The sequence below is a fragment of the Ostrinia nubilalis genome, chromosome 30, assembly GCF_963855985.1.
Source record: "Ostrinia nubilalis chromosome 30, ilOstNubi1.1, whole genome shotgun sequence".
NCBI classification, from domain to species: domain Eukaryota; kingdom Metazoa; phylum Arthropoda; class Insecta; order Lepidoptera; family Crambidae; genus Ostrinia; species Ostrinia nubilalis.
Window position 1 is genome coordinate 5,892,410 of NC_087117.1, and position 23,517 is coordinate 5,915,926.

The 23,517-nt window shown below is 41.0% G+C and overlaps 3 protein-coding genes across 7 annotated transcripts in view; 2 read left to right on the plus strand and 1 right to left on the minus strand.

The window, feature by feature from the left end:
- Positions 1 to 10,800, minus strand: part of LOC135085999 (alpha-centractin) — a 31,292-nt gene extending 20,492 nt beyond the window's left edge. The window contains exons 1-8 of the mRNA XM_063980780.1: positions 10,648 to 10,800; positions 10,325 to 10,389; positions 8,631 to 8,805; positions 7,893 to 8,044; positions 6,265 to 6,408; positions 5,203 to 5,368; positions 4,788 to 4,857; positions 3,867 to 4,033 (exon numbers count right to left, since the gene is read on the minus strand). Of these exons, the coding sequence (XP_063836850.1) occupies positions 3,867 to 4,033; positions 4,788 to 4,857; positions 5,203 to 5,368; positions 6,265 to 6,408; positions 7,893 to 8,044; positions 8,631 to 8,805; positions 10,325 to 10,389; positions 10,648 to 10,695 (987 nt within the window). The 5' untranslated portion in view covers positions 10,696 to 10,800. The remainder of the gene's footprint in view (positions 1 to 3,866; positions 4,034 to 4,787; positions 4,858 to 5,202; positions 5,369 to 6,264; positions 6,409 to 7,892; positions 8,045 to 8,630; positions 8,806 to 10,324; positions 10,390 to 10,647) is intronic.
- A 5,650-nt stretch (positions 10,801 to 16,450) lies between these two features.
- Positions 16,451 to 18,569, plus strand: LOC135086073 (GDP-fucose protein O-fucosyltransferase 2). Its single transcript, XM_063980834.1, has one exon. It carries the CDS (start codon positions 16,907 to 16,909, stop codon positions 18,101 to 18,103), a length of 1,197 nt encoding a protein of 398 aa, XP_063836904.1. The 5' UTR covers positions 16,451 to 16,906; the 3' UTR covers positions 18,104 to 18,569.
- Positions 18,570 to 19,113: 544 nt separating this feature from the next.
- The window catches only part of LOC135085978 (double-stranded RNA-specific editase Adar-like), a 31,133-nt gene continuing 26,729 nt past the window's right edge, over positions 19,114 to 23,517 (plus strand). The window contains exons 1-4 of one of the 5 annotated variants that reach the window (XM_063980764.1): positions 19,131 to 19,166; positions 19,319 to 19,355; positions 20,681 to 20,727; positions 23,050 to 23,134. In XM_063980764.1, the coding sequence (XP_063836834.1) occupies positions 19,164 to 19,166; positions 19,319 to 19,355; positions 20,681 to 20,727; positions 23,050 to 23,134 (172 nt within the window). In that variant the 5' untranslated portion in view covers positions 19,131 to 19,163. The other 4 variants (XM_063980765.1, XM_063980763.1, XM_063980766.1 and 1 more) reach the window with 4 other exon arrangements.

Here is a 23,517-nt window from a genome sequence, read left to right on the forward strand (position 1 = left end):
TCGAGAGAGAGAGAGAGAGCTGGCTAGAGAGAGAGAGCTGGCTAGAGAGAGAGAGCTGGCTAGAGAGAGAGTAGCGCGGCAGTATTAACACACAACACTGGTCCCAACATAGTGCCCTGCATGACTCCACACCTACACACTCAAAGGCCTCACCCTAATCTTCATGTCCTTGGGCGCCAGCCGCCTTATCTCCGCTAGCAGGCGGTCCCCGAACCCTCGGAATAACGTCGAGAGAGAGAGAGAGAGCTGGCTAGAGAGAGAGAGCTGGCTAGAGAGAGAGAGCTGGCTAGAGAGAGAGAGAGCTGGCTAGAGAGAGAGAGCTGGCTAGAGAGAGAGAGCTGGCTAGAGAGAGAGAGCTGGCTAGAGAGAGAGAGAGCTGGCTAGAGAGAGAGAGCTGGCTAGAGAGAGAGAGAGCTGGCTAGAGAGAGAGAGAGCTGGCTAGAGAGAGAGAGCTGGCTAGAGAGAGAGAGAGCTGGCTAGAGAGAGAGAGCTGGCTAGAGAGAGAGAGAGAGAGCTGGCTAGAGAGAGAGAGAGCTGGCTAGAGAGAGAGAGCTGGCTAGAGAGAGAGAGCTGGCTAGAGAGAGAGAGCTGGCTAGAGAGAGAGAGCTGGCTAGAGAGAGAGTAGCGCGGCAGTATTAACACACAACACTGGTCCCAACATAGTGCCCTGCATGACTCCACACCTACACACTCAAAGGCCTCACCCTAATCTTCATGTCCTTGGGCGCCAGCCGCCTTATCTCCGCTAGCAGGCGGTCCCCGAACCCTCGGAATAACGTCGAGAGAGAGAGAGAGAGAGCTGGCTAGAGAGAGAGAGCTGGCTAGAGAGAGAGAGCTGGCTAGAGAGAGAGCTGGCTAGAGAGAGAGAGCTGGCTAGAGAGAGAGCTGGCTAGAGAGAGAGAGCTGGCTAGAGAGAGAGAGCTGGCTAGAGAGAGAGAGCTGGCTAGAGAGAGAGTAGCGCGGCAGTATTAACACACAACACTGGTCCCAACATAGTGCCCTGCATGACTCCACACCTACACACTCAAAGGCCTCACCCTAATCTTCATGTCCTTGGGCGCCAGCCGCCTTATCTCCGCTAGCAGGCGGTCCCCGAACCCTCGGAATAACGTCGAGAGAGAGAGAGAGAGCTGGCTAGAGAGAGAGAGCTGGCTAGAGAGAGAGAGAGAGAGCTGGCTAGAGAGAGAGAGAGCTGGCTAGAGAGAGAGAGCTGGCTAGAGAGAGAGAGCTGGCTAGAGAGAGAGAGCTGGCTAGAGAGAGAGAGCTGGCTAGAGAGAGAGCTGGCTAGAGAGAGAGAGCTGGCTAGAGAGAGAGCTGGCTAGAGAGAGAGAGCTGGCTAGAGAGAGAGAGCTGGCTAGAGAGAGAGAGCTGGCTAGAGAGAGAGTAGCGCGGCAGTATTAACACACAACACTGGTCCCAACATAGTGCCCTGCATGACTCCACACCTACACACTCAAAGGCCTCACCCTAATCTTCATGTCCTTGGGCGCCAGCCGCCTTATCTCCGCTAGCAGGCGGTCTCCGAACCCTCGGAATAACGTCGAGAGAGAGAGAGAGAGCTGGCTAGAGAGAGAGAGCTGGCTAGAGAGAGAGAGCTGGCTAGAGAGAGAGAGCTGGCTAGAGAGAGAGAGCTGGCTAGAGAGAGAGAGCTGGCTAGAGAGAGAGAGAGCTGGCTAGAGAGAGAGAGCTGGCTAGAGAGAGAGAGCTGGCTAGAGAGAGAGAGCTGGCTAGAGAGAGAGAGCTGGCTAGAGAGAGAGCTGGCTAGAGAGAGAGAGCTGGCTAGAGAGAGAGCTGGCTAGAGAGAGAGAGCTGGCTAGAGAGAGAGAGCTGGCTAGAGAGAGAGAGCTGGCTAGAGAGAGAGTAGCGCGGCAGTATTAACACACAACACTGGTCCCAACATAGTGCCCTGCATGACTCCACACCTACACACTCAAAGGCCTCACCCTAATCTTCATGTCCTTGGGCGCCAGCCGCCTTATCTCCGCTAGCAGGCGGTCCCCGAACCCTCGGAATAACGTCGAGAGAGAGAGAGAGAGCTGGCTAGAGAGAGAGAGAGCTGGCTAGAGAGAGAGCTGGCTAGAGAGAGAGAGCTGGCTAGAGAGAGAGAGCTGGCTAGAGAGAGAGAGCTGGCTAGAGAGAGAGTAGCGCGGCAGTATTAACACACAACACTGGTCCCAACATAGTGCCCTGCATGACTCCACACCTACACACTCAAAGGCCTCACCCTAATCTTCATGTCCTTGGGCGCCAGCCGCCTTATCTCCGCTAGCAGGCGGTCCCCGAACCCTCGGAATAACGTCGAGAGAGAGAGAGAGAGCTGGCTAGAGAGAGAGAGAGCTGGCTAGAGAGAGAGCTGGCTAGAGAGAGAGAGCTGGCTAGAGAGAGAGAGCTGGCTAGAGAGAGAGAGCTGGCTAGAGAGAGAGTAGCGCGGCAGTATTAACACACAACACTGGTCCCAACATAGTGCCCTGCATGACTCCACACCTACACACTCAAAGGCCTCACCCTAATCTTCATGTCCTTGGGCGCCAGCCGCCTTATCTCCGCTAGCAGGCGGTCCCCGAACCCTCGGAATAACGTCGAGAGAGAGAGAGAGAGCTGGCTAGAGAGAGAGAGCTGGCTAGAGAGAGAGAGCTGGCTAGAGAGAGCTGGCTAGAGAGAGAGAGCTGGCTAGAGAGAGAGAGAGCTGGCTAGAGAGAGAGAGAGCTGGCTAGAGAGAGAGAGCTGGCTAGAGAGAGAGAGAGCTGGCTAGAGAGAGAGTAGCGCGGCAGTATTAACACACAACACTGGTCCCAACATAGTGCCCTGCATGACTCCACACCTACACACTCAAAGGCCTCACCCTAATCTTCATGTCCTTGGGCGCCAGCCGCCTTATCTCCGCTAGCAGGCGGTCCCCGAACCCTCGGAATAACGTCGAGAGAGAGAGAGAGAGAGCTGGCTAGAGAGAGAGAGCTGGCTAGAGAGAGAGAGCTGGCTAGAGAGAGAGAGCTGGCTAGAGAGAGAGTAGCGCGGCAGTATTAACACACAACACTGGTCCCAACATAGTGCCCTGCATGACTCCACACCTACACACTCAAAGGCCTCACCCTAATCTTCATGTCCTTGGGCGCCAGCCGCCTTATCTCCGCTAGCAGGCGGTCCCCGAACCCTCGGAATAACGTCGAGAGAGAGAGAGAGAGAGCTGGCTAGAGAGAGAGAGCTGGCTAGAGAGAGAGAGCTGGCTAGAGAGAGAGAGCTGGCTAGAGAGAGAGTAGCGCGGCAGTATTAACACACAACACTGGTCCCAACATAGTGCCCTGCATGACTCCACACCTACACACTCAAAGGCCTCACCCTAATCTTCATGTCCTTGGGCGCCAGCCGCCTTATCTCCGCTAGCAGGCGGTCCCCGAACCCTCGGAATAACGTCGAGAGAGAGAGAGAGAGCTGGCTAGAGAGAGAGAGCTGGCTAGAGAGAGAGAGCTGGCTAGAGAGAGAGAGCTGGCTAGAGAGAGAGAGCTGGCTAGAGAGAGAGAGAGCTGGCTAGAGAGAGAGTAGCGCGGCAGTATTAACACACAACACTGGTCCCAACATAGTGCCCTGCATGACTCCACACCTACACACTCAAAGGCCTCACCCTAATCTTCATGTCCTTGGGCGCCAGCCGCCTTATCTCCGCTAGCAGGCGGTCCCCGAACCCTCGGAATAACGTCGAGAGAGAGAGAGAGAGAGCTGGCTAGAGAGAGAGAGCTGGCTAGAGAGAGAGAGCTGGCTAGAGAGAGAGAGCTGGCTAGAGAGAGAGTAGCGCGGCAGTATTAACACACAACACTGGTCCCAACATAGTGCCCTGCATGACTCCACACCTACACACTCAAAGGCCTCACCCTAATCTTCATGTCCTTGGGCGCCAGCCGCCTTATCTCCGCTAGCAGGCGGTCCCCGAACCCTCGGAATAACGTCGAGCCGCCGCTCAGCACTATGTTCTGGTACAGAACCTTGCGGAGATCCATGTCCGACTTCTGTATGGCGAACATCAGAACTTCGTGGAGGCCTGGAAATAAAATTAAATTGATAAAAAAAACATTACAATAAAGGGACAAAATTAAAATATTTAGCCAAAGAAAAAACAAAAATCTAGACCAGAGGTTCCCAAACTTATTTTGTCTACTGCCCACTTTGAGAATAAATTCTTTTGAGCGCCCCCATAAAATTTTCAAGAGTCAAATGCTCAGTCGGTGTCTAAGAGACCTCCTAAGTAGATGAAATTACAAATGGCCTACCAAGACTCTACACAATGCCCCGATTTTTTTCCGGGGTCTCTTACCGCCCCCCTTTAAGCCTGCAGCGCCCACAAGGGGGCGTTATCGCCCACTTTGGGAAAGACTGATCTAGACTGACATAAAAATAAACCGAAAAGATAGAAACAAGACAACTTAGGGTATGCGCACACCGTTGATTTTTCGTCGGTCGATTTAGTCGGGCAGTTGATCAGTATGGGCATGTATGGGAGTGCGCACACTACGCCGATTCGATTTGGCCGATTCTTCATAAATTTAAAATCGGGCACAACTATCGGCCAACTAAAAATCAACGGTGTGCGTCTACTCTTAGTGTTTACAAATGCAGTCGGAGGCATCAAATACATATCATTATCATCATCATTTCAGCCATAAGACGTCCACTGCTGAACATAGGCTTCCAGGACCGTTGATTGTGGAGAACTTTAGGGGAGGCCTTTGTCCAGCAGTGGACGTCATTTGGCTGAAACAAACGAAGATCAAGGAGGAAATAATTTAAATATTTACCTTCACACTCCTCCCCGATGAGGTCTGGCCGGAACAATACCTCTGGCGCCCTAAACCTCGCTTGTCCAATCTGAAATGATAAAACATATTTACTTTTTATGAGGTACCTCTAGTTATGTCCTAATTTATATCTGTTTACACTGTACCTCTAGCTGTGTCCCGTTCGGTAACGTGTACTACGCTAGCTATGTCTCAAGCATTTCCTTTTAAACCGTGTTTTTATGCTGTACCTCTAAAAATTATACCGTACCTCTAGTTTATACCTCATTTACAACGTACCTCAAGCTGTGTCCCATTTGGTAGCGTGTACTGGGCCCGCTTCGTCACCGGCGTATATCCTATTTTTTTTAGTTTTTATACTGTAACTTTCGAGCATTATATCGTACCGCTAAATTATACCTCATTTACAACGTACCTCTAGCTGCGTCCCGTCGGGTAACGTGTACTGGGCCCGCTCCGTCTCCAAAGTTTCTTCCTTAAGCGGGTTTGGAGAGAGGTAACAGGCGCGCTCCTTGATGGCCTTCACGATTTCTAGTTCTGCTGACGTGCGGAGGTTTACGCCTTCTTTGCGGAGAAGAAGCCTGAAAATAAAATAAGAAACTGTCTTTATATTTCATAAAAATATTATAGATTAACTTAGTCAGTGCCTGAAGCATGGGAGCGGCACGGGAGGAGTGAAATTGACTAAATTGACATAATATTATGCATATTATGACGTGACAGCATATAAATCAGGAGCATTCCTGAAGTCTCGCTGACGTTGAACGTCTCAAAAACACACTCTTTAATATTACACCTGTTTTTACAAACGATGCTTAATGCAAATCGAACGCACAGCGTTGAATAGAGCTCTGTGATTGGTTCGTGTGTCACCCTTGGCGTCCAAGCGCACTGTGACACCTCATAATAATGTTTGTGAATACGGGCGTTAGTTACTCTTACTTACCTGAGATACCTCGTAACGTCCCTCCTAGTAATATCTACCCTCAAAAAGCTGTTGTAAATTTATACAATACCTCATTACATTTACAGTGTACCTCACTTACCTCAGATACCTCGTAACGTCTCTCCCAACCAAATCTACCCTCAAAATGCTGTTGTAAATTGTACCTCGTCATTGGTTAAATGAAAATGGCTGGTAGGGCCCAAAAATAAGGAGACATGTAAAGTGCCCCATAAGGGCTACCTTTTCTTTTTTTTTTATTTGACGTTCATAAGTTTTTTTTTTTTTTTTTTTTTTTTTATGTGATAGGAGGCAAACGAGCAGACGGATCACCTGATGGTAAGCAATTGTGTGGTCTAAACTGAATAAATATTTTTGATTTTGATTTTGAAAAATATACCTCATCACATTTACAGCGTACTTCACTTACCTGAGATACCTAGTGACGTCCCTCCCAGTTATATCTACCCTCAAAAAGCTGTTGTAAATAAATTTATACAATACCTTATTACATTTACAGTGTACCCCACTTACCTCAGATACCTAGTGACGTCCCTCCCAGCGACGTCTACCCGCATAATACTGTGCGGCATAGCGAAGCCCTCGTAAATTGGCACCGCGTGCGTCACACCGTCACCTGAATCTAGCACCACGCCTGTGGTGCGACCGGTCGCGTACCTTGATGAAGAAAAAATTTAAGATTTTAAACTTTCGCGTTCCATTTTAACTAAAATAGTAAGACACAGGTCTTAACGCGACGTTTATTAATGAGTTACATTATGTACTTGTGACCACGGCTGCAGCATCGCAGCCGAAACGTTAAGCCGTGAGTACATAATGTAACTCATTAATAAACGTCGCGTTAAGACCCGTGTCTTACTATTTTAGGAGAAAAGATTGTTAGAAAAAGCTATTCAAAATGTTTTTTAGTTTATAAGCCCTTTTCAGGGGACTAAAGCCTGGTCCGTGAGCACGTAGAATTTTGTCCAATGACCCCAAGCTACCCATCCTTATCGCTCGCGCGTAATTATATTGCTGTCGCGAAGAAGTGGAGGATGGAACTCCGTCACCTTTGTCAAGTCTCTTATCTTCAGGCGCGGATCCACCGTTGTGGGCACTGTGGGCATGCCCACAACCCTAATTTGCTTGTTTTAATTATGATCTATTGATAAGATCGATAGGCATGCATGTATGTCCGGGCATGTAATGATCCAACTCTCATTTGCTCATTTTTGGTGGCTGTGCCCACAACCTTTTTTGACTGGCTGGATCCGCGCCTGCTTATCTTGGCAGTTTCTCTAGTTGTTTAAATATTATTTACTTTCTTAATCTGTCATTCGACTTTACTGTGACAGAGAAAAATATGTAAACATCAGTCTTCCTTAACCAATCCAATGTGGGGAGTGGAGGCCAAAGCCTCTATTTGCCTCTGGTAAATGGCAATGCCAGATTTTATATGGAAGGTGGCGTCTTTTTTTTTTCGCGCGGCCATCGACCAAACTTTGTTTTTTGATTACAAAATAGTGTAATAAACCAAACTTACTATGGCATGTATACCTCTAAACTCAGTCTGAACTGAGTTACGAGCGTTAGAAGTTTGATGTTTTACATACTAGATTTGCTTTTTGCGCGCAAGTTTTGTAAGAAATTGCAACAAAATATTGCGCTATTTTTTATTGTGCTGATTCTACTCCACACTGATGTCTGGAGCCTTTAATGGATGGTATTGTTTGTTTACACATATACAGTGTCACTATTTTGTTGCAATTTCTTACAAAACTTGCGCGCAAAAAGCAAATCTAGTATGTAAATCATCAAACTTCTAATGCTCGTAACTCAGTTCAGACTGAGTTTAGAGGTATACATGTCATAGTAAGTTTGGTTTATTACACTATTTTGTAATCAAAAAACTAAGTTTGGTCGATGGCCGCGCGAAAAAAAAAGACGCCACCTTCCATACTAAATCTGGCATTGCCATTAGAGGGTCGTGCTTCTACAATGGAGACTAAATAACCTGATGATAAAAGATCTTAGCAAGCTGAAGTGGCAATGGGCAGTAGCAGTATACGCAGAACCGGTCATTGTGGAAATCATTGGGGGAGGCCTATGTTCAGCAGTGGACGTCTTGTGGCTGAAATGATGATGATAATGATAAAACTCACAAACTAAGCACAGCCTGCATGGACAAGAACAGAGCTGGTACGTTGAACGTCTCGAAGAACACTTCAGCTGCCTTTTCTCTGTTCCTGCGAGGGTTCAGTGGCGCTTCCGTCAGCAACACTGGATGCTCCTCCGAGAACGTTGACAGTTGGTCCTGGTGAATGAAAAGTTGGAGAATTAGGCTGAGTTGCATCACCTTTTAACTGTAACTATAAGCCTAGGCGCAGACCATCGATTTTTCGTCGGCCGATAGTTTAGTCGGGCAGTTGGTCTGTATGGGCATGTATGGGAGTGCGCACACTACGCCGATTCGATTTGGCCGATTCTTCACACAATTTAAAATCGGGCACAACTAACGGCCAACTTAAAATCGGTGGTCTGCGCCTAGTCTAATCATAACCAGCGTTTTAGGTATAGAGTTTAACAAGTTAGAAGTTAAAGGTTGAAAGTAAAGTTAAAGAGGCTTTATAAGTTAGACTGCTAGCTGTGCCCGCGACTTCGTACGCATTAAACAGTTTTAATAATATTTCCTGTTTTTGCAGCATTTTTCTTTACTGCTCCGCCCCTATTGGCTGTAGGGTGATGTTATATAGCCTAAGCCCTAAAGCCTTCCTCGATAAATGGGCTATCCAATGCAAAAATATTTTTTCCTAAGTTGAGAGAAGTTCCTGAGTTCAAGCAAACAAACAAACTCTTTAGCTTTATAATATTACTATGGTAGATCAACATCGTCTACTTACCTTGCTATAAATATAGTTCCACACACGCTCCATGTCGTTCCAATCCGTAACAATTCCGTGCTCCATCGGATACTTAATGCTAAGCAAGCCCCGGTGCTCCTCAGCGCGCGGGCCGACGAACAACTCGCCTTCTAACGCTCCAGCCATCACTCTGATGTGTTTGGGGCGCCCGATGCTGCGGAAATAAGATACAGTAGAACGCCGATTATCCGAACGCCGATTAACTGAATCGCCAATTATCTGAATCGGTCGTAAGCGTAATATAAAAAATTAAAACCAAGTAATTTTTGTTTTGTTTTGTTGTAACAAGTTGGAAGTCGCAGGAGTCTAGATATATTTCAACTGAGCGTTATTGTACAACTGTAAGCACAGTTAATAAAGTTGATTCTATGTGTGACAGTTTGTTTTTAACACGCTTTTTCCTTATTACCAGTCTTTGTCCGATTATCCGAATCAACCCCGGTCCCAATTAATTCGGATAATCGGCGTTCTACTGTAGACATTTTTGAGTTGATACAAAAACTTGGTGGTAGGTCCCACAAGGTGGAACGACGACATCATAAAAGTAGCAGGAAGGCGCTGGACGCAGACCGCTACCAACGAGTCATTATGAAAATCATTGGGAGAGGCCTATGTTCAGCAGTGACGTCCTATGGCTGAAATGATGATGACAAAAACTTGTGTTTAGTAGTTTAGGCTCTTATTTTAAAATAGATATAGTTTAAACTGTTATAACTGCACTTTTTTTTTAATGATGTTCAGTAATTATACGTAGTTCAGGCCTTTTATATTTTAAGATTTGCCTAGTGTTAATAAAACTGTCAATAAAATAAACATTTTATTTATTTATGAGACTGAGCTTTTTTTATTGTTATAGAGAGTGGAAGTCACATGGTAAAGTGAAGAGAAAACAAGATAAACCACCAAAAAAAGAAAAACATTTCAATGTAATGAGAAGTTTGTCATTAAAATTTATTTAAAACTAGCTTTTGCCTGCGACTTCACCCGTGTGAAATTTAGTTTGTCATCCCAACTAATATTATAAATGCGAAAGTAACTCTGTCTGTCTGTCTGTTACGCTTTCCCGCTTAAACCTCGCAACCGATTTCGATGAAATTTGGCAGGGACATAGTTTGAGTCCCGGGAATGGACATAGGATAGTTTTTATCCCGGTTTTTGAAACAGGGACGCGCGATAGTTTTTCTGTGACAGACAAAATTCCACGCGGGCGAAGCCGCGGGCAGAAAGCTAGTATCGTCATAAATTATAGCCTATGTGTTATAAAAAATAATACTTTAAAGTTTCATCAAAATCCGTTAAGTAGTTTTTGCATGAAAGAGTAACAAACATCCAGACATCCAAACTTTCGCATTTATAATATTAGCAGGATAGGTACAAACAGATCACTGAAATAAAAAAAAATTGATTGAAATTGTAAAGAGTTTACACTGTACCTTATTAATGTGTTATAAAATTTTTAATTTAAATGAGCAATTTTGTTAAGTAATAATTATGTCATGTAGGACATTAACATCCATGTTACAAAACATTATAAACAAATACTTATTGTATTTTTAAAAGAATTTGTGATTTTTAATGCACAAATTACTTATCCCTTCCAATGAAGCCAAAATTATATCACTTGTGTTAGGAAGTGAGTTCACCTCAATATTTACTGCTAAATCTATACTTACTAGTTGGGAAACCTGCATTTTGGGATCTGATCGCCAGCGAAGCCGGCTTTGATCACTCCAGAGCCCTGCAAAACCGGCAAGAATCAAATAAATATGGACATACATACGTCAAACGTGGTGACTCATTTCAAACTCATATTATTTACAAATAAACCACCGCACGATCAATACCAGCGCATTATTACACGAATTTGTACTTTACAAGGCACTGACCCAGTTATTTTCCCATTATAAAATGAAATTCAATTGATTTTTCAAACAAAAACGTAGGTGTGCCAACTATCGAGAAAAGCCCGAATTATGTGAAAATATTACATATTTACATTGTCTATAACCACTGGCTGGTTCACTATCACGTCGTTCAGCTCCATTTTTGTTAGGATAAGCAAAAATCAAGATGTTTTATAGGTTTTTTTAGATAATTTTGCCGTACAAAATGCACATCAGTCAGAATTCAATAATGACAGAATAGGTGACATCAGAAAAAAGTGTTGCTGCAAAGAAAAATTAAAAAGGCATTGACCTTTCCGTTCGGAAATCCATTCGTTCCGTTCTAACCTGTCAGACTATACGTCATAATAACTTTTGAATTTGGCGGAATCATCACTTCCAATACCCAAATGTTTGCTAAAAAAATCAAGAAGTAATCAATACAACCTGTTGAACTTTTTCACTCGAGGCAAGTTTTATTTTGTTTCGTATAAATAAACATAAAGTGCCAGTTTCACGATGATTGCGATTATTTTAAATCTTTTTCTCGTATATACTGCAGCCTTTCGATTAGAGATGATAGTATACGAAGGTGAAGAAATAGAAGTCGAATATCCAGCTCCAGTCCGACGCAGCAGCTGCTCCTCGGATACTTGCTACAACAAACCCGCGGTTAGTGATGACTATAAATTTATGTTCTACGATGTCATGCCCAATGCTGGATTTCACTATCATCAGGTGATTTATACCAATATGGCTACCATGTTGGTCAACGCGCATAAGCATGGCAAAACTAATTGGCGCTTGGTTCTGACACCCTTGAGCAATATACATCATTGGAAAAATACTGATAAACCTGAGCCTTGGAGCAACTTTTTTGATATTAAGACGCTGAAAACATTCGCACCAGTCCTAGAAATGCATGAGGTGATCGATGCACCTGATTCGGAGCCATTGGAAGTGGACACTCTTTTTGTTTTACAAAACTATCCGAGTGAACCATGGAGTGAACCCTCTGGCAAAAAAAAGTGGCAGATCATGCCGACAACGAATTGTATTATAAGATATGACAACATTATTGCTAAAACAACGTACTGCGTCTCTATAAATGGTACCTTAGAAATGCTATGGAAACTCGTAGATCTACAGCCCTCTGATAAAAAAATTATGTTTAAAAATGTACACCTTCTCAATCAACCACAAAAACAGACCAACCCGCGCAAATCCTGGTGGGGAATCATGGAGTACAATAGCAGACTCGTGAAACGGGCACGGGACTACATAATTGAAAACTTTCATTGCACATCGGAAAAATGTCCGTCGTATTTGGCTATACATTGGAGACGAAAAGAATTCAGTTGCGTGTTGGGAAAAACAAATATACTTCCATCTGTACATGAGACTGTTCAAGTAATAATATGGGTTGTTGAGAACTGCAAGCTTGACATAAATAAAGTTTACATTGCATCTGACGCAGAGGCGAGCGAACTGGAAGCTTTAAAAGGTAAACTTGTAGCGTTTGGCTTTGAAACCTTCGAGTTTAATCCTTCAGTTGAAGATATGAAAGACTTTAAAGAAGGCGGGATAGCTATTATTGATCACATTATTTGTACACACGCTGCTTATTTCATAGGCACCCAGTTGAGCAAATTCACGGAGACCATTCAATTGGATAGAGATGTACTTGGATTTGGTAAAGTTACGAGTTATCAAATGTTTTGCAGTGCTTATTGTGTAAGTTTCAATGATAAGGCCCAATGTAATACCCACATTGAATTTACGGATTACGTATATGAAAATGGCAAAATCATTTTTACAATACCAGACACTTACCCAACGGTGCCATTCCTACCGAAGGTGTCAGACTGGCTGACTCGAGAACCGAGTAAAGATGATTTTTTGTTCTGGGCTGGAGTACTGTAGTGTACCCACTCATAACATAAATAAGCATCATACCTATATTTAACTAAAACGCAACGAACGGATTTAACCACTACTTACTTAGGTATAAAGTTCTTGTTCTCCAACGGTGTCTAAAAACCCGTACGCGCTAAGTTTGCCGGTCCGTGGAATGCGCGTCCCCTCTCCAACCGCGATTAAACGCAATTAGTTAGTGATTAAACGAAATGAAGTGTAATATTTTTTATCAATATAAATAAATAAAAAATATTTTAATTAAAGTTTGCTATAGTTATAGACGCTTTCTTTCGAGTGACGTCATAACGCCAGCGGCAAACTTATCGAGAATGGATGTATTCATAATTTTTATTACGAGTTAAGTAGGTAGGCCTAGTAGGTAGGTAGTTTAATATTTAATGTGATTATTATTGTAATCAAATACAGGTTAATTGAGTGTGTTCTAATGTAGGACCTTATGTCAAAATATTTCATCTAGGTTTGTATAAAAAAGTCTCTATGTGATAATGTGATAGAAAGAAAGATTTGTAAAAGCATAATATTTTTGCTAAAAATTAAACCTACGCATGGCGTAAGATTTATTTTAAGGTATTTTTATCTAAGTGATGCTGTTGAAGTTAAGTATTAAAATTTACCTTTTTGTTCTAAATTTATGGATGGAGATTATAAAAGGGTATTTCGCCAAAAATGCTCAATTTTGCCTAATTTCCTTGGTACGAAATATATTTTTGTTTTTAACTAAATTTTTAGTTTCCCATTGTATTAAATAGCAAAAACTAAGCTAATATATCTAAAAGGGGTGTCATAATTCGTTTTAGAAACAAAGTTATAAGGTCATGAATTTTTGGTAGCCAAGGAAATTATTACAAATATTATATTCTAATTTCTTGCGTTTCGTTACTATTATACAATGGTCGAAAAGAAGACCCAGGGAAATCGGACAAGAACTTAACTTCACTTTATTTCCTTCCTTTAAGTATTTGACATTTAAAGTTTTTATTTTCCGATAGCCAAACGTTTCTCAAATATATATAAAGAGAGTGCTATTAGAATGAAATTACGCTTCAATTTGTTATAATGTAATTCAAGAAGCTTGAGTGTGCCGGTATCCGGGGTGTCCCTCTTAGGCTTTTTGAGGATTTTTTGTCGAGCAGGAGACAACTGGTAAGTATAGGCCCCCTCAAAAGCATTGATTTACCCGTCACCTGTGGAGTCCCCCAGGGAAGTGTGTTAGGCCCGAGTCTCTTCCTTGTTTACATAAATGAACTATGTCATTACAAACCCACCAATGGAAGTATTTTCTCGTACGCTGATGATACTGCCCTCATATTCAAGGGCGAGACTTGGGCTATAGCTAAACAGAATGCTGAAAATGGTCTAAAACATATAGTAACTTGGCTACGAATGAATCAGTTGACTCTCAATGTCCTGAAGTCTAAGTTTATAACCTTCTGCCTTAGACGATCAACAAAACCTAGCTCAACTTTCAGTGTTAAGGCGCACACTTGTAACAGAACTGTGGGACAGTCATTGTGTGACTGCGTCGCTCTGGAACGGGTGAACGACATTAGGTATCTCGGTGTTCTACTTGATGAAACTATGTCATGGGATGCTCAAATTGCAAGCCTGTCTTCACGTACCCGGAAATTGATTTATATGTTTTATAAGCTTAGAAATGTACTTAATCCCCATTCTTTAAAATGTGTTTATTTTGCGCTTGCACAGTCTGTTTTGAGCTATTGCATCGCAGCATGGGGAGGAGCATGTAAAACTATAATCATCAAACTCGAACGGGCTCAGAGGTCAATTCTCAAGGTTATGATGAAAAAATCTCGTCGTTATCCAACCACCCAACTTTACCAGGAATGCAAAATTCTTTCAATCAGACAGCTGTTCGTACTACATTCTATTCTTCTTCAGCACTCTGCGCTCGTATACGAACCCAGGAGAACTAATAAAAAACCGAATAAACGTAGGCCTGACAAGGTATGCTCGACAATTCTTCCCCGTTCAACATTCATTAAACGCCAATTATATTACTTAGCACCGTATCTCTATGATAAAATGAATGTAGTACTTAATTTCTACGACAAACCAAGATTTGACTGTAAATTACTTGTGATAAGGTGGCTACTTCAACAGGACTACACTCAAACAGAAGCCCTATTTGCAACAGCCATATAATTTCTTATAAAGACACACATACACACACACACACACACACACACACACACACACACACACACACACACACAACGGAGCAAATGTCGTCATCTTTATTATTTCTTATTTTCACTGTACGTGCTACATATTCTAACGGAATGTCTTTGCATTGTATTGTATTCATGTCTTTTCACTGTTCATGTCTTCTCATTGTATACATTCAACCTCACGGGTGGGACCTGGAGTCCTGAAATACAGGGCTGCCCTACATTAGGCTCCAGTCACACCATTCTCTGTTCCTCATAATCTATGTTTAATTCTAATTGTAAAGAACTTTAGATGTAATATAAGCCCTATAAGGTGTGAAAATAAACAATTTTTATTATTATTAAAAAAAAAAAAAAAAAAAAAAAAAAAAAATGTGCCTTCATTTTGGCAAACAACAGTTATGGACATAACAAGGAAATTAGAAAAACGACTTTTGATTAAGTTTTTCTATGGTATTATTTGTAGTTTCTGCTATTGTAATAGCAAAAACAAATAAAACTTTCGATTAACTTTTCCATAAAAATAGTTTTATGCATATAAATATAAAAAAAACATGTGTTCGCCTGCCTGGACACAGAAAATTTACTGTTTCGACGAAATACCCAAAAAATGTTTTTAGCATAATAAACGTATTGCTGTTGAAGGTGTATTTTTTTTTCCAGAAATAACAATAACCGAAAAAAATTTTGTTAATCCGTCAATTTTAGTTTAAAAAAATAATTACAAAGTTATAGTGCTTTGAAGTTCCGCGCGACGTCACAAAGTGCTGCACTTTTACGCACTCACTGACGTCACGGGCCTTTTCTTTAGAACTTTGGCACGCTTTATCTCTTTACATTTTAATTAGTTTTAAAAAGTGAAAAATATGTGTCGAATAGTTTTTGATAAGCTAACTGACGGACTAATTAAAACTCTTGCTTTTTTACCCAGGAAACAAACATCCCTATTATAGGTATCATTTTAAAATTTTAGTTTTTAAGTCATTTTAAGTTAATATATTATTGTAAAATTTATTCTCTAGCACTTCAGGTATCATTAGAATGGTACATTTTCTCACATTTTTATATGGGGAATTATTTATCAGTACTTATGTGGGTAGCTCAACGAGTTTATTATAAAGTTGTTACTTGGATCTTGCAAAAAGTAACTTAGCACTCATACGACTGGACTCAGCAGTATCTTGACTATAATCAAATAAAACCACGATTAGATTAATTTAAAAAAAAATACCATTATCGGACAATAAATCAATTTTTTTTCAAAAGACAGACACCTAAAATTTTCCGATTCACTTTCCCGCTAAAAAGTTATAAGAGGAAAATCCCCTAAAATAGACAAATTCGTTCAGAAATCAACATCAAGGCAAACTTGCGTTATTTCGTGCCGTGATCTTGAATTTAAAAAATATTTATGTCAAAGTTTTTGAAATCGATCAACAACTAATGATGGGCCAACTCGTAAAAAATAAAACTCGATTTAACCCGAGTTAAAATCCACATAACTCGGGTTGAACTCGAGTTACGTAACTCGAGTTAACTGGGTGGACAAGTGAATGTTTTTTATTTATTTTTACCAGTTTAATCCCTTAGCTTCGCATTATTACTTAGTTAAAAAAATTAGACCTGAATTTTCCACTATCTGAATGGCTACAAATCTTTTACTATCAAATTAATTAAAGCGTTAATACCAGAAATTTAGCGTTATTTTTTTTGGCACAGTGACGGGTTTGAGTGTGCCTTAACCTTTTTTGAGGAGGCTCAACATCCAATGTGGTTGTCAATACAAGTACTTAACTGCGATGAATCAGTCGAAGTACTCATATTAGGTACTTTCATTGTTGATAATGAACTCTGACTTTCCTCGATGGCAACATTAGGATGCTTTTTTTAATGTGGTTTAATAATGTGGTCGTATTTCCACTATATTTGAATGAATCTGAACACTGTTTACACGCAACGCGTCCACTCTCTGGCGATTCGAATACGTCCCAAACTAAAGATTTTCTTTTAGGACCCGGCATTTTTCAAAAACAGAACATAAAACACAAAAATCTACAACAATAACCGGCAGTTTCTGTCGGTTCCATACAGTTTACGAACTCGAGTCAGAGAGAATTCAACTCGAGTGGGCTCGAGTTACGCCCAACTCGAGTTAACTCGAGTTAGGTACTCGAGTTGACCATCACTAATACTTGTTGAATTTGTTTTTCTTTTGTAATTTTCTCAATAAAGTGGGACTTTTACGATGATTTTCCTAAATCTACTTCTCATACACATGCTAAACGCGGCCGCTGAGAAGACTGCGCTCGATGGGTACTGCGATGCAGCTTCAGAGACCTGTAACAACGAAATAACACCAAACGAAGATCACAAGTTGATTTTCTATGATGTGAACCCTCCCGAGGGTTTCAATTTGCGACGGGATGTGTACATGAGGTTTGCTATAATGCTGGCTGAAGCCCAAAAGCGCGGTAAAACGGATTGGCGCTTAGTTCTGACGCCGTGGAATAAATTGTACCATTGGAAAAATAATGACAAACCAGTGCCTTGGCGCTCCTTTTTTGATGTAGAATCTCTAAAATCCTACGCCCCAGTGCTTGAACTGAGCGAGATAGTCGACGAACCTGCGAAACCGATAGATATCGACACACTGTACGTTTTACAAAACTTTGATAACCCGTTTGAAAATGGGGTATTTGAAGAGAAATGGCAGCTCATACCTAAAGAGGAATGCGATAAAAACTATGATAATATCTCAGCGAAGGAAGTCATATGTGTACGGTTCCAAGGTAAGATATCGAAGTTGTGGGAACTCATACATTTGCATCCGAACGATAAAAAAGTCATGTTCATGCACGGAGAAATACCTTTACATGACAATTATGGGACGAAAGCGTACTGGGACTGCCGTAAAAGCATGAAGTTCAATAAAACACTGGTAAAGAAAGCAAAGAAATTTATTAAGGAGAAGCTGGGTTGTGACGAAGAAAAGTGTAACAACTACATAGCAATCCACTGGAGACGTTTGGACTTTGCCACAAGCAGACCTAATGACGTCCCTTCGATTGATGGCACCGTAAAACAAATAAAGAATGCATTCGAAAAAATGCCTGGAATCAAGAAAATTTTCATCTCAACTGACGCTTCAGCTTCTGAAGTGAAAATATTGAAAAGCAAACTCAAAGAAGCTGGTTTTAAAGTCTATGTTTATGATCCATCTGCGTCAGACTTGGAGAAGTACAATGACGGTGGCATAGCTATAATCGACCAGATTATTTGTTCGCACGCTGCACATTTTATTGGGACCCACGAAAGCACGTTTACATTCCGTATTCAAGAGGAGAGAGAGATATTAGGCTTCGACAGTTCTACGACTTTTAACAGACTTTGCCCGGACGTTGGGGCTTGTGATGCGCCTAGTATATGGAAAATAATTAATTGAAAAGACCACTCGTAACTTGATGATTCCATTTTAACGTTCCAAAATATCTTGATGTGCAACATGACCAATTTGCGAAGAACTTAACTTCGATTTAGCAGTAATCACGTTTTTAGATCTACCTTTGCTCATTTATGACTAAAATAATTCTACTTATTCAAACACTGTTTTGTCTCTTTCCATCACAGAGAAATCAACATTGATGGAAAAAGATAGAGCATGAATTAGCTGAAATAGTGTATAGTGTATTATGTATTAGACAATATTTAAGTACCTATGAAAACTTGCATTTACTCACTCTAAGATTTAATTTGTAGGCATTTAAAATGTATATTTAAAGGTAGTAAGTAGTTAAGTGTATTAAAATGTTATATTGTTACTTAAATGTTGTAGAAATGTGCCATAATCTAATTATTAGAAACAACCAAAGATATTAAGGTAGAAATAATAAAATTTAACAAAATAATAAGTGTTATTATTTATCCTAGATCCTATTCCTTAAATTATTTTGAATTTTCCTGGTACAATTTTAGAGATTGTAAAAAGCGATGCATTTATCTATCACTATGTTACTCGTGGGATAATGTAGCTTTCGAATGGTGAAAGAGTTTTTAAAAACGGTCCAGTAGTTTTTGAGCCTATTCATTACAACCAAACAAACAAAGTTTTCCTTTTTTTTAATATTAATGTAGATTATAACTTTGCTTGCTTGCAAAGTTCAAACAGGTTCAACTGTTGAAAAAATTAAACTTTGGCGCGCATTGCATCAATCAATCAAAACACAAACCTCTAATCCATATCTGTGACACAAACAGTGATCAGCGTTCCCAGAATACCCAAATCCCAAATAAATATGTAATTAATTGCACATTATTTAAATATTTTATTTTACATAGAAAAATATTCGTAAGAAAAGAAAGCAAGGCGAAAAACCTTATTCGTTTTGGCTTTGATGTGAATGTATTTTTTACTGTGTTTCCGAACGAAGCTGAAAATGCTGAAATGTCAAACAATGTATTGATGTATTTGTGTGATGAGTTGTTTGCGCTGAAAATTTCTGAAAATGGTAAGTTTTAAGCGTTAAAACTCGAAATTCGCATTTATTAGCATCGTCAAAAAACTTGTGTATCGCTGAAAAAGTTTTGGTGGTGTACTTGTGCTGAGAACTATCGTAAAATATTATTGAACTGTTCCTATGTTATCACTTCCCGCTGCAAGGATTTAGATAATTTCCTGCTGATTTTGGATGAAGAGGGTGAGTATTTCTTTTAAAATACTTAGTGTACTCCATAATATAGCGAAAGCGTGTGAAATATTAATAAAAAAGAGCCGATAACCTATGAAATTTGCGCGACAATATCACTAGCGTGTGCGAAATTTTTGAAGCTTTTTTCCTTTTTTGTGTGAATTTTTTATGAAAGTTTAGCATGTCGCTGTATAATATAGGATATTATTTGCATGAATAATACATGTAGAGAAGTTTACGTGTATAATAAACGATACATTTATACATTTGCGACGATTGCATTCGCGCATGTTTTCAGATCGCTCGGCCGCCATATCTTTGAAGCTTATTAGATCTTTAGGGGAAAGCCCTTCTTCTAAAACAACATTTGAAGGATGTTCAACTTATTTGCTAGTAAATTATAGGTTTTCTGTGTTCAATAACAGCAAATATGTTCAAAATTATTGGTCAGAGGATATGGTTACTTAAAGATAGCTTCACACACCTTGAAACGTTGATTATTCACACCTGTGGTGTTGTCAGTCTCAACAATTCTAATTGGTTTCCAATTTATTGATGAACCTGTGTAGTTTTGGGGCTCCAATTGGATGATCTTGGGTCCTACTACTTGTTTTATGGACGTACCCAGGGGGGACAGAGAAGGGCAGCTGCTCCATCCTAGAAATCTTGCCGAACATAATATGAACTCTCCTTAAAGCGCTACAGTCGCTTAAAAGGAGCAAAGTCGAACAATTTGACCTAAAAAAATCTGACTTGCACCTCCGTAGGCCAGAAGCTGGGTGTGGCGACTGGTTGTCGGGGAAATCCTTAAGAGAGGCCTGTGTCGCTCCCATACCTCAATCATTAACTCACTTATGCGCTAGACTTGTCTCAAGAAGTAGGGTGATTGCTATAGTAATTAGCCTATACATAGTTATTGGCAATTGGATTGTTAATAAGTGAGACAAAAACATTTACTACATTGGACTGCGTATTGCTCAGAAAAAATATTTGTCTCTTTTCCTCTCTTAACACGTTGGACGCCACGCGGCTCACCGGTGTGCCTCGAACAATACAATTTTTATTGTGTCTAGCGTCTCGGCGTTCAATGACTTAATAACTTCCATTAGGCTTGTTTCTTTTCATTTTAGGCAAGTTGGCCAATAACTATGTATTGGCTAATTACTATAATATAGCGATCACCATAGTTTTTTCCTTTTTTCGTGTGTAGTGTGTTGATGTGTGTTTGGCTGAGCTAATTCCGCACTCAGCCTTCTAATTGGACTTTGTGCATTTATGTTACTAGTTTACTAAATGTGTTACGTTAGTTATTTATTCAGTCATTCATATTCCAGAGACGTATGGTGAATGGGTGAGTATGAATCACCACACTGGTTTTGTGGTAAGTACATCATGTTTTTAATAGATTTTTTACTTACAATGTTTTTATTTATCATTGAAGATTTACCAACTGCTACATAATAATGGGCTACCATCTCAAACATTGGTTCCCAAAGTGGGGGTGCGCCCCCTAGGGGAAGCGCAAAGACCTTTAAAGGGGGGCGCGGACCATCTGTGTACATAAGTATAAAAAACCTGCGACCGCTGACAGAATGCATTTCAGAATGCTTGATACAACCAATAAATAATCTTGACTGGAGGAGGGGGGCGCAGAATTTTTGTATAGTCGAAAGGGGGCACGTCTTAAATAAGTTTGGGAACCAATGATCTAAAAGATATGCATAGTATTCATTTACAAAGAAAAAAAGGTAGACCCATCTTTTAAAGCAGCTTTGTGTCTCTGTTTATCAACAAAATAATGTGAAGTGATAACATATTTTTTATAAATGACTCATCAGTATATTTATTTATTTATTTATTTCCACACACATTATCACTATCTTTTATTATCTTTATATGTTAAATACAGATACATTCATACAGTTCCTCAAGTTCTTTATCAATGATTTTAGTAATGCAATGTTGTATTTTTTATCTAATAACATCATTTGATACGCCCGTATTCACAAACATTACTATGAGGTCTCACAGTGCGCGTGGACGCACAGGGTCACACACGAACCAATTATAGAGCTCTATTGAACACTGTGCGTTCGATTTGCTGCTTCACTTAAGCAAGCATTGTGAATACGGGTGTTAGTCTTAAGTCAAATAAGGAAATTGTTCAAAATGTGAACATACAAAGTCTCATTCATATTTTATATCTTCGTTGATAACAAGCTTATTGTGCTATTCCTTGAACACTCAAAATAAAAAGTTCTGTTGTATTAACTCAAATACATTTAATACCAACTCTTGGAATATTAAGGTCATAGCAGACTTATCGACTCGGAAAGGGATCAACACGGTACCGTATCCCCTTTCGCGATCTGTCAACGACAGCGCACTTTAGACGATTTTGTATTCGTATATTAGCTTGTACGCAGCTTGGGATGTCCACCGACAAGGTGGACCGACGAAATCATAAAGTTAGCAGGAAGCCGCTGGACGCAGGTCGATACCAACCGGGTAACATGGAAAGCATTGGGGGAGGCCTATGTTCAGCAGTGGACGTCCTATGGCTGAGATGATGATGACGATGATGATTAGCTTGTATGAAATTGACAAGTCGCGTCTAGTCGCTGCGATTTTCGTCCAGTTTGGGCTGTCGCTAATCAACCGCGAGACGAAGCGTTTACGTTACGGTGCGGTTAAGTGTGCGTTGCAGTATGGAGTTTCATATAAAACATACTGACTGCTTCGAGTTGATACGGTTACGATCCCTTTCTGGGTTGATAAGTGTGCTACGTCCTTAAGCGGTCACATGAGACCGCGGTAACAATTGATTTCTATGGTGTATCTTGACTTTATTGAGAATACACGGTAATGGGAAACATAAAATAAAGAATCGACTGCCACAGGCGGATGAACCCACGACCTTTTGCTTGCTGGGCGACTGCATATCTACGGAGCGATTGGTAAACGCGTTGAAACTGTATTTTGCCAGTTTTTGCATCTATTATTTATAATAACGTTACCCTCCTTGGTGGACCGACAATCTGGTGAAGGAAGGAAGCACGGACGCGGGCAGTGCAGGACCGGTCGTGGATATCCTTGGGGGAGGCCTTTGTCCAGCAGTGGACGCGTTCGTCTGAAACATTTCTTCGTTGCTGATCTATTAAAAGTTTTCCTACGTTAAAATATAGAAACACGAGTCTCAATGCGGCATTTTTTATATGAGTTAGGCGATTATCACACTGCACCGCGCTCCGCCGCGGTCCGCGTGGCGACATAATAACGTATCCCGCGCGCAAACGCGTTATCAGCGTGTTGTGCCGCGCGTGTTTTCTATACAAACTGAGGTACTTCCATTTAGGCTGGTTTTAGAGTCACGCTGACGCACGCTGACCGTCAGCGCTGACAGCCGAATTGTATGAAGCGTCGGCGCCGAGCGATCAGCGTCACTCAGGAACGTTTCCTTCAATTACGTACATATTGAACTGTCAGCGCCGACGATCAGCGCGACTCTAAAACCAGCCATAATGATTAGATCTGTCGTCCCGCGTACTGCGGCGGAGCGCGGTGCAGTGTGATAATCGCCTTAGTTAAAATGGCACGCGAAAGTTCTAATTTTCCTACATTGTCGTTCAAAAACAACGCCTACTCCGACGTCATAAGACGTACGTTTACGATAACCACTCGTGCGCATCCGCCATTATTTCAGTACACAAGCAACGCGACAGGCATGATGCAGCAGCCATTGAAGAAGGATTTTAGGAAGAAAAGGCAGTACTCGGGGAAGGGATACTGTGAGTATAATTTTAATTATACTTCATAGACTGGCAATGTTGTATAGTTTTTGCAACTCACTAGGGATGTTATGGATATGTATTTTCGGTTATGGATACGGTTACGGATATAGGAATAATATTATACCGGTTTCGGTTACGGTTATGGATTTTTTTTTATTTCGGATATCCGAAAGTTTCGGTTACGATTACGGATATCTGTGCAGTGTAGTGTGTAAAATGCAATTTGCAATAGTTGTCCAACACGGTTCATTCATGGCCGCACACTATACATCGAATAAAAAGTAATGAAATATAAAAATTGATAATAGATGGCATTATAAAGGTAAATCAGGCTATTATGCCTTTAAATATAAACAATTTAAACTGCCTACATCCGAAAC